Here is a 10,975-nt window from a genome sequence, read left to right as displayed (position 1 = left end):
TTTTTTGGGGGTGGTGGTGGGGTGGGGGTTGGGTGGGGGGTGTTGGGGGTGGTTCCTATGCTAAGGAAGTTGAAAGCTCCTGCTTGGCCATTAGCTTCCAGGTGTGAATGCCTATCAAAGGTTTGTTTGTTGGAGTAAACAATTTTCTGAGAAAATGATTCTGCAGAGACTATTCCAATACTTCACTGATTTCACACCCCCAACCCTCACCCCCTCTTTTACATCAGTAACTTAGCTTAGCATTCAAAAACTCAAGTTCTTTCACCAACCAAAGTAACCTAAATTTTCCAATTTTAAAGACAAGTAGCAGCTTCTAATACTCCACAAACATTAAGGCCTCAATATGCACATATACAATTACATTCCCAGACTCGAGCAACCATCTTATGCCCAAGCCTCACCACCCCGTCCCCTACTATTTACAACGTCAAGATTTCCAGGCTTTTTTATTGGCTTACTCAGTTGAAAGACTGGATGCCTGCAGAGCTTCTTCACTCCTTTTCTCAAGCTCAGCCAATCCGAGAACCCTTCAACATCCTCACTACTGTAACCACCTCTATAGTCATTCTCAACAGTCCTGATGTCACACTTTACATGTGTGTCATTCCAGGAAGCAGATTCATGTTCAACATCAGACTCACTGTCGGTATGGCTTCCGAGAATGTTATGTGATACAATATTCCCATCACCAACACTAACACCAATTGTTGCCTTCAAGGATCTGCCATCAGTTTCCCTGCTCAGCTTTGGTAAAGGGGGTTCATCCTTCTCGTTTGGAGAGCAAGAAGATGATAATCTGGCCTCAGAAAGTGATTCTTCTCTCTCACGGATGGCTTTCAAGATCAGTGTCTTCAGAAAGTTCATTACTTGAACTGCATGGATCAGTGCAGTTAAGGGATCTGCCATCTGGTAAGGGAAAAAGTAATTAATTATTTATGTCAAATAAAAAACAGATGCATCTCAGACTGGAAGAGAAAGAATCTTTAACATGAACTCCCACCCTGGACATAACTGCAGTGGACACTGCAGGTTGGAAAGCCTTGCATGCAATGGTTTTCCCATATAGGAGCTCTAATGTCAAAAAACAACTTTATTGATGGTCAAATTCATCTAATCAATATAAATTACCATATATTGCTAAATGGAATCCATCGGATGGTGGATCCAGATTCCATCATCCAGCAATGTTGCACTGTATGGTCAGTTACAGTAACTACCAACAGCATCTCCAAAGGGAATTTTCCAAGTACATGGGATGGGTTAAAATGAAAAAATCAATAACCTGTGTCATGTTGGGTGCAAAAACCAGAGCAATGTTGCGAGCATTCATCTTGTTCTGATGCTCATGCTGCACAACATCTGACATGAGATTGATGGCCCAGTCGAGCAAAGCAGCTTCCGTGGGTGGCAGTAATTTTACAAGTCGGGTGTAATCTTCTTCTGCGTTGCAGTGCATTACCTGATCTGGCGTAAGACAGTCGAGTACCCCTGTTGGGAGTTCTCTAAACCATGCCTATTGAGCATCAAAAGATTCAAACTGATCAATAAAAATAATGGTTACACCACAGAAGGAATCAGAGTACACCACCAAGAACCTTCTATTCACTGAATAGATGCACATGCACATGAGAATTAAGCTCTCAAAAGAATGGGAACCAAAAATAATTAATTAAAAACTTTGCAAGACCTGAATTCAAAAATTCTAATAATAGATGCAATGACCCCACCACCTAGGTAAAAGAATCACTTGAAACAGACAGTTGGACGTTTATTGTTTCACTGTTTGGCACTATTTGCACATTGATAAAAAAAAACAATGAAGCAAAGAATCCCACTACATTAACAAAAAACATGGCTCTGCTGAAAATTTGGTATGGCACCTCCAGATTTTATCTCTTTATAATTTTCCTTCCACTTTTCCCTTACAGTATGTGTGCTAAAACTGGCATGAGTTCTATCTTCTTCCATAGAAAGTTCAACTAGCAAGATAACACCGTAAATTTATTTACATCTTACATCCTTCTCATTGTTTACAGCAATATAATACCTAGACATATGGAAATAAATATTTTCTTCCACATTATGCAATGCCAGTCCCCACGGACCCTGTGCATGGGGTTCACCAAAATCCAATGCTTTATTTTTATGCCTCTATGAGATTCTGATACAGAGGTGCATATCAGTGCAACATGGGACTAGAATGTCGAGCTGTCCACTAATGCTAATTATTGATTATTATGGTTCATTGCATAGTATTAAAGATTGGAATTGGATCAGTCGGATCCAATCTAGTATATACGGTAGATCAGCCTATCCACCCATGTATGGGTTGTTTCTCCTTGGATTAGCCCAATTCTTTGTTTGGATTTTCTGATCCTGAACAATCAAGATCAGCATTACCCTGGGCTGCCTAATATTTGCATGAAGTGAATGCATTCAGAGTCTCCAACCAGGCTGAACACAGATTCCCACAATCATCATTTGTGCCAAAAAAGTATATCAAGACACTAGAAAAGGTTTTGAAATTTCTAATGACTACCTTTATCAAACCTGCCAAACAATGCACATCAATTCCATGCGGTACAACACCCTTGTTTAGCTGGTCGCGGACATACTCCTCTTGGCTATTCTCAGCAGCGATTCGGAATATCCCTTCCGCCTTTAAGCACAACAGGTATGAATACAAATCCATAATGAGAAATAGAGTTATGTTACTGTTTAGTAGTTCCAAACAAAACAAAGACATACTTGAAGGCCTCCTTCCAAATACAAGCGTCTTTGCATCATGAGAAGTATTGTTGGTACACTGTTTCCTCTGTGATCATAGGAGCATTGCATAGACTCGGCAGAGACTCCAAATACACTTGCACTGGACAAGAGAGGAAAAAGAATGAGTCCAAGAACATCAACTAGGAAGAATTTTACCAAAGGAGCTCGAATACGGTTGAAAAGATCCATTCTATTTCGAAGGCACAAGGAAAAGACAAAATGAAGAGAAAAACCAAAAATACACTAATCTCAGTCAAGAAGGCCAAGTTTTGGACTCTGAAACAATTTCTAGCCTATTCATTATCATTATGCATGATCTCATAATCAATAATCAAGTACACAAGTCCCTTATTTCAAGTTTCCACTAAGCCTACCGAAATTCACCAACCCAAAATGCAAGATTAACAAATAGAAAACCATTCACAACACATAATTGACAGAGTTCTAAAAATTTAAACAAAGATCCTGCTATTGAAAACTAAATGGAATTACACCATCTTGACAAATAAATTCAAATCATTGATCAAACTCTACCAGCATGACCAAATCAGAGATAATTGGTCAGAAGAACAGACAATTTTCCTGCTGCAACCTATGAGGAAAAGTAAGAAATTGATACAATAACCATAAAAATGGTAAGGAAGCAGTTCAGAATGTGTTAAGAGCCTCCTCAACTTCACTCCTAGTGTAAACCTGTAAAATTAGAGCATTTATGGGGATCCCTTCAAGATATACCAGCTTTTTTCCCTAAATGTCCTGGTGATGGATTGAAGATTTAACCTTTTTAAGGCAAGGCGTAGAACTACAAGCCTAAGCTGATCTTAATCATATTATTGATATAGCCTATTCCTACTAGACCATATTAGTCATTCACATCATGGAAATGGTATCGAAAATATTACATACAAATGCCATTGTCATTTCTTTTACTCTATCTCATTAGTTAGATTTCACATCCTCAACTCTTATTGATCAGTGGAAAAAGAATGCAAGGATAGAAATTGAATCACATTATCCCTTCTACCCCTGGACATTTTATTTTCTTTTCCATTAATCTTTCTAAGACCACAAGAAAGAATTGCTCTTGATCAATAAGGGAACAGTAAAATTAAACAAGAAGAAAAGGCGAAATATCATGTCCAGCTGAGCGTATCTTTTGGCTAGGAAATATTTTAGGTTGGACCTGTTGAAAACTGTAATGGTTGGTCCAATTCTCTGAATGTGAGAAAGAGGCTAACTGTCAAACATGACCACTGTCGAGGAAAACAATCTTTCCACCTACCTTTCTTCTTTTGACAAAAAGAACAACCCAATACAAGGAACACAAGAGAAAGCACATTCTCCTTCTCTTTCTTAGTTGTACTTAAAACTTATCTTGCTATATATATATATATATATATAAAGAGGTACAAACCTTAGAAGACGTGAGAGTGGATCAGTGGAAGACTTTCAATTCACAATGCCTTACCATGTGGGTCCCCCTCATTAAAGAGAAAAGGATCCCGACAAACTCCCTGTTCAATTCACGAGAAGGGATCTCCTAAACCTGTCGTGTCAACATTTGTGTATCCCTACAACATAGGCTTTGCCCCAAACTTCATACATTGTATGAGTGCCCACTACATAATGTTAATCCTACAATGTGATTCCTTTGCCTCTGCAAATGGCTTACTTACTTCATTCTTGACCCTGCGCATCCTCAATATGTGTAGCATTCAATATGCACCACTATCTGTGCATGGACCATTCCATATACACCATTATCTATGAATTTTGCAGTCTTTGTGTGCCATTATGTGCAGCGCTAGTCCCTCAAATGAACAACTCTCAATCGTGGAATGGATCCAACTTTGCAATTTGCACCGGTTATTGGTACTTCCATCATGCAGCTACTCCACTTGCATGGCTTCAATGTTCATCAGCCTTTGCTTCTTCAAAGCATTCTGGTTCACCTGCATATATTGATGTGGTAGAACTATGGTGACAGTTGTTGCTCCTTGATAGATTTTCTAATCAACTGAGGTTCAATTGGTGGTTCTTGAGGGCGTTGCTCCCCTTGTTCATATCACCTATTCCATCACCACCTGCATCTCAATTTTCTTGTTGTACATCTCCCCTATAATGTGTTATGGGAGGAGGGTCTAGAACAAGATCGATGAGGTTATAAGTATGAAGAATTTGTTGAGGAGGTGTGGCAAGATTTTCCACTATCTGAAAAGATAATAATATCACCATTTGAGTAGAAAACAACAATGTATTTCTCATCTATCTTTTCCTCTTCCTCTTTTTGACTATCTTTTGAGCTTCTTGCACTCTTTTTCATATAACCTTTATTTTTTGCAGTAGTGGCATTTAATCTCTTTCCTTGACTTTACTTCTCCCCTAGTTTCTTGTGACAAATGCTTTGTTGTTGAGGTGAGTCCAAGAATTTCCTTCTTGTCTCTTCATCTAAGAGACTTCCTATCATTTAACTCACTGCGAGCACCACATCTAATGCAAATCACTAAGTGTCCCCCAGCTATCGGGTAACGAGCAGAGGAGTAAAAAGATTTATAACTTATAATGAAAGCACCATCTTCATAGGCAAGAGCTGACTCACAATACTCTACGCCTCATTCAAATTTCTACGACTAAGCTTCTCTCTCTGTACTTTAGACTCACAAGCTTTCTTGATGCTTTTGTATCAAGAAAGCTTTGTTGCCAATAGTCCTCCTTTTCTATAACCCTTCTGTTTCTTCCGCAATGAATATGTTGACGTCATTGTGGATACGTGAGGGAAAATGATCTCATCCAGAAATTATCGAATAAATCAACGGTTTATCGATTTAAGGTCTTTCATTCAGCATAAGACTTTTTTTTTAGTTTCGTTGTATCACCCTTTACGAGTACGTACATTTCCTTGCAATAGAACAAGTTAGCCATCTTCGCTTGCTATATTATCTAGTTGTTTCCATTAAAGCTAATCATTTGTGTTGTAGTGTTTCCCTCCATCGTTTACACATTATTTCAAGACACTTGCTCTAATACCACTTGTTGGGGGGGGGGGGGGGTTTTTTCCTTTCTGTGTAAATAATGGAGATATACAACAATAACCAAGTATGCACAAAATAAATAAATACAACGAAACAAATCAAGCCATATGCAAAAGAACACACCAATTTTAATTTGGAAAACCCTTCTTAAGGCAAAAGGGAAAATCCACAGGATTTCCAGGATGAAGAATGAAGTGAGTAAACCGTTTGTAGAGGCAAAGGAACTACACTGTAGGCAAATGCGGTGTCACTCTGACAATGTGAGAAGTTAAGTCTCTGTCATGGTGAAAATCTTGTGTTGTAGGGATACATAGTTGTTGACATGGCAGGTTTGTGATATCCCTTCTTGTAAGTCAAGGGAATTCTTTCACTCACACGTCTTCTCAAGTCTTTACCTCTTTATCTATCTATAATATATAAATATAAAAAATAAGCAAAATAAGTTAAGTACAAAATTTTCTTTTTCTCCAGTTTTGTTTCTCCCTCACCTCACCTCACCTCCTGATTTCCCTTTTATAAAAAAGGGAGTGAAGTCGTGGGGTTTTTCTAACCGTCTTTTATGTTATGTGATTTTTGTATGTGTTTGTCGTTTCTCCCATTTCATATTTCCACAAGCGTAAGTGGATAAGAAAGAGAAGGAGAAGGTGTTCTCTCTTGCGTTACTCGTATTGGGTGACAAAGAAGAAGGGAGATGGGAAAGGAAGTTGCTTTCCCTAACAAGTGGTATAAGATTCGGGTCGTGTCACCTCCAATGAGCCTCCTATCGGGGTTCCTCCTCATGTATGGAAGGGGGATCCACCTATTGACCAAGACCACCCCCTTGTCTTTAGCCTCAAGTCACTTGGTCAATAACTTATAAAGACCCTTTCTTTGGCCTCAAGTCATTGACCAATATTTTATTATACATAAATGCTTTGTGAGGAAGAAAAAAATGTAAGCGTACAAACCCCACCTTCTCATTTCTTGTGATTGATTCCACGGACAAAATTTTCGTTTTCGATCTTGAGACGAAGTTTGGTTCTTCACATTTATTGTTCTTGTGTATGAGACAAAAGAATCTTTTGAGTGTTTTTGAGTGCTCATCATATGAGGATCGTGTCGTGGCAGTGTTTTCTTTGTCGAAGGAAGAAGGGATGATATTCTAATTTCTCCCGATCAATCACATTCGGATTTGAGGTGAGGATTTTGTATACTATTGTTAATCCACCTTTTTTTTTTTTAAATCCTGCAAGGGTTTGTTCTTGATGTTTTGTTAGCCTCTAATATTGTTTAAAGAGGAGATCTTGTAACCCCATTATTATTATAGTAGAAGTTTGACCAGGACGAGGCCCTGTGGTTTTTCCCTTTGGCCTTAAAAGGGTTTTCCACATTAAAAATTGGTGTGTGCTTTTGCAGTTTAGGTTGATTTGTTTTAGTATTATTATTCTGCACATATTTTGTTGTCGTTGTCCATTAATTTTCACACAAGTGGGACAAGGTCATTTTTCCCAACATCTTGGGAATGGAAAAAATCTATTGGGGAAGATCTCAATTTGTTGGTTTTTAATAAGTTTTCAAAACATCAAGCTCCCTTGAGCTCTTTCTTCTTGTCCTTTATACCTTAGTTCTTTTGAGGTTACTTGGCAAGTGGAGTGTGTGCTTTCTATTTAGTCCCATGTTGGAAACTTGAGAAAGTTAGATGGGTATATGTATAGGGATTGGTCTTTAAAAGATATAAGGTCCATTCTAGAGATGTATCGAGGATAGGCAAATTGCTATTTTTATAATTTAATATTTATATTATTAGTAGTTATTGGGTAGTTTTATAGGAGTTTTAGTTAATGGGGGAAGTGTTGTACGTGGATGAGAGGAGTTGTAACTACTTGAATTTCTATTTAAGAAGAGGTCATGGCTTCCTCCCAATTAGCCGAAACCCCAAGCTTGGTCAGTAAAGTGACTTATCTATTTATTTTCCTATTTTATTTCCTAATTCCTACTTTATCTCTCCCTCTTTCCCTATTTTATCTATCCTCCCTGCTGCGCACGTATCAAGTGGTATCAGAGCCAAAAAAATGATGGTGGAGGAGTTTTCTTGATCGAGTTGGGAGTCCCTTCATCAACGTGGGTTTCACCTCTCCATCCAACAACAACAATTGAACAGAGAGGAAAAGACCTTGAAAGTTCAAATTTGCAGAAGCGGTCTTGAGGACAAAACCAATTTTAGGGGGATGGATTGTTACGTATGTGGTGGATTTGTGGGTGACGTGGCATGGGTGTTGTGTATTTGTAGTTATTTTTATAATTTAATATTTATGTTATTAGTAGTTATTGGGTAGTTTTATAGGAGTTTTAGTTAATGGGGGAAGTGTTATACGTGGATGAGAGTTGTAACTACTTGAATTTCTATTTAAGTAGGGATTACTTTCAAGGAAGGATAGACTTGAATGACAATTGGTTCTATGTTTTCTCTGTTTTGAAAACGAGGTCATGGCTTCCTCCTTAAGGCCAAAAGGTACCTCCCAATTAGCCGAGACCCTAGCTTGGTCAGTAAAGCAACTTATCTATCTATTTTCCTATCTTATTTTATCTCTCCTTTCCCTATTTTATCTATCCTCCCTGCTGCGCACGTATCAAAGAGACTCCTAGGAAAAGAGGATAGGGAAATTGCTCCACTCAAGCTGAATCAGAGTAGATTTTTCATTTTTTTGGTAAATTAGAATATGAGATTCATTCTTCTCTACCTAGAGTATAAATTTGGGCAGTGCGTACAAGTGTGCAGACTAGGGAGGACAAATCATACGACAAGAATCACAGGATTCCAGATGAACTCATAAGCAAATAAAACAGAGGTAGAGAGAGAGAGAGAGAATTGGGGAGTACTAACCTGGCACTGGGGACCCTCCTGGGAACCTCGGGCTCGAACTCAGTGGGCAAACCAAGAAAACCGTTGAATCGATCAAAAGTAACGTGGGAGACATGGCGTACATCAACCGGCCAGCTGATATCCATGGAATCAATATCCTCCCTCTCAACACTACAGGTGGCCAACGACTTTCTCAGCGCTGCAACCAAAATCGCCAGAACTGGGAACTGGTGATGCTCTTTGCTACTACTATTCCGCTCACTCCCTCCCGCAGTGACTATCAATGGAGTGGATATCGTTCTCGTATAACACCCATCCCTTTCTTCTTCTTCTTCTTCATCGTAGTCGGCTTCTTCGAACTCCTCCTCCTCCTCCTCCTCTTCTTCCTCTTCCTCTTCTTCATCTTCACTGTTAGTGAGATATAGAGAAGGACTCAACGGAGAGGAATTCAAACCCATAACCCCTCCAAGTTCACAAGACTTGGATCTGAAGAGTTGAGTCATTATTAAACGGCCACTAAAAACAGAGGAACAGAGAAGTAGCAAAATGAGAAGTGGGATTCCGAAAAGAAACACGTAATGGGATTGGTATTATGGTATTATTGGGAATCTGGGATGGTGGATTTGGTGAAGGAAGTTAGCAGAAACAAAAGTATAGTAAGAAGAAGAAAGGTTGCAATTGCTCAAGTTGGGATGGTGAATGATTGATCAACCAAACCAAACCAAAACCAAATCAGACGAGACGAGACAAAGAAGAAGAACAACAGCTGGTGGGTTTTGAGATTTATGGCGTGGATGATTGAGACGTATCACTCTTTTGATCTTTCCTTTCAAGAGAGAGAAGTGGAATCGCCCGCTCGTGAAACGGCAGGGACAACACTACACAACTGCATCATATGTGTTTGTTTGTTTGTCTGTTTGATAGTTTTGGAAGTTATACCCTATCCATCTTCAACTCTATGAAGTAGAGACTCAAACAACTGTGAATACTAACTAACCAGAGTGACCACTGGACCAGTGTGTAAAGGTGAAAGGTCAGCCTCTCCACCATCTGGAGGTCCCCAGAGTCGCAGCCCCCAGCAGCCCCAGGTATGTCTAGTTCTAACCAACCATGTACTTTTCTACTATACTACTACTTCGTCGCCTCTGTCTGGTTACATGTGGGTGGCCACAACTCACAAGGGCACATGATGTTATGCTCCTGCAACTGTCCCACTGTTTGAGCATCGCTGGCAATGGCCCAAAGATAAACTGTCCAAATGTCTCGGCGTCGCTGGCAATGGACCTTAGATAAGTGGAAAAAAATCGAGTGTAATTTCAATCTCGTACAATTCCGTGCAATACCATTTTTAGGCGGTGACACGTGTATTGATACCAATACAATGATCCAGATCTGATTTAAATGCCTTTTCACTGATTTAATGTTTTATTAATTGTACCAGATCTGGGCCATTATATTGGTATCAATACACGTGTCACCGTCTGAAGGTGATATTGCACAGAATTGTACAATATCGGAATTGCAGACGATTTCAACCCTTAGATAAGTATGTATGAGACGTAGACCAGGTTCATGACGCCTGTTCGGGCTTTGGACACCCCCAACCCTCTCTCTCTCTCTCATGCACATGTCGAAGCGAGGCCTCCACTGCTCCTGCATCATATTCTTTAGTTTGTAACAAGAGAATGGCACAAAAACAAGGGGACCACTTTGCTCTCCCCACTTATTACTTTTCTTTATACAAAGACAATTTAAAAATTTTAAAAATATATATAAAAAATAAAAAATAAAACAATGGGAGTGGGGTTCCTTTATGCTCATGATAGTTTAATCGAAGTTTTGGATATATTGTTTACATCATCATCTAATTATAATTAAATTTATAAAAAAAATTAAATATATTATAATATTTTTTATAGAATATTAATAAAATATATTTTAAAAAAATCTTATATACAAAGTCATACAATCGAATTAAGCCACCAAATTTGTTAAATAGCATATTTAAAGGCAATCCTTATTTAATGGTTCAATTGGTGATCATTAGTCCAAGTGGCAAAAAGAGCTGGAAAAAGTACCAAAAAGGATTCAAGTGAGGGCATGGTGGAATCATCATATTCCATTATGTAATGGGCTATGAGGTTGGAAACTTGGGATCCTTTGTGTTTGATGATTATGGACATCTTCATATGATGGCTACTAGTTTTCCCTAGTTTAGCAATTGTTGGGGAAGCTTTGACTATTAAATTGGGGTTGGAAACTGCTATTGATGATGGGCTTTGTAGGGTCGTATTCCATTTGGATTGCCAAGTTTTGCTCAATTACCTTTCGG

General features: G+C 38.8%; 1 protein-coding gene across 1 annotated transcript; it reads right to left on the bottom strand.

Moving 5' to 3' along the window:
• Window positions 1-216: 216 nt before the first annotated feature.
• On the bottom strand, window positions 217-9,734 carry LOC122060454 (rho GTPase-activating protein 5-like). The gene is made up of 5 exons (XM_042623542.1): window positions 8,665-9,734; window positions 2,749-2,869; window positions 2,540-2,659; window positions 1,283-1,513; window positions 217-906 (listed from the first exon to the last, which is right to left on the bottom strand). The coding sequence occupies exons 1-5, from the start codon at window positions 9,144-9,146 to the stop codon at window positions 385-387; spliced, it is 1,476 nt and encodes a 491-aa protein (XP_042479476.1). The 5' UTR covers window positions 9,147-9,734; the 3' UTR covers window positions 217-384.
• Between the last annotated feature and the right edge of the window lie 1,241 nt (window positions 9,735-10,975).

The sequence above is a fragment of the Macadamia integrifolia genome, chromosome 14 (assembly GCF_013358625.1).
Source record: "Macadamia integrifolia cultivar HAES 741 chromosome 14, SCU_Mint_v3, whole genome shotgun sequence".
Taxonomy (NCBI): Eukaryota; Viridiplantae; Streptophyta; class Magnoliopsida; order Proteales; family Proteaceae; genus Macadamia; species Macadamia integrifolia.
Note: the sequence above shows the minus strand (reverse complement) of the source record. Positions and strands in the feature narration are given on the sequence as shown.

Bases quoted from the DNA above. Each gene is read 5' to 3' on its own strand.
- LOC122060454 (XM_042623542.1), bottom strand. From the start codon at position 9,146: ATGACTCAACTCTTCAGATCCAAGTCTTGTGAACTTGGAGGGGTTATG. The intron at 2,660-2,748 runs GTATGTCTTTGT...TTGTGCTTAAAG, and splicing joins ATTTGGAAGGAGGCCTTCAA to GCGGAAGGGATATTCCGAAT. The intron at 1,514-2,539 runs GTAGTCATTAGA...GATGCTCAATAG, and splicing joins GTTTGGCAGGTTTGATAAAG to GCATGGTTTAGAGAACTCCC.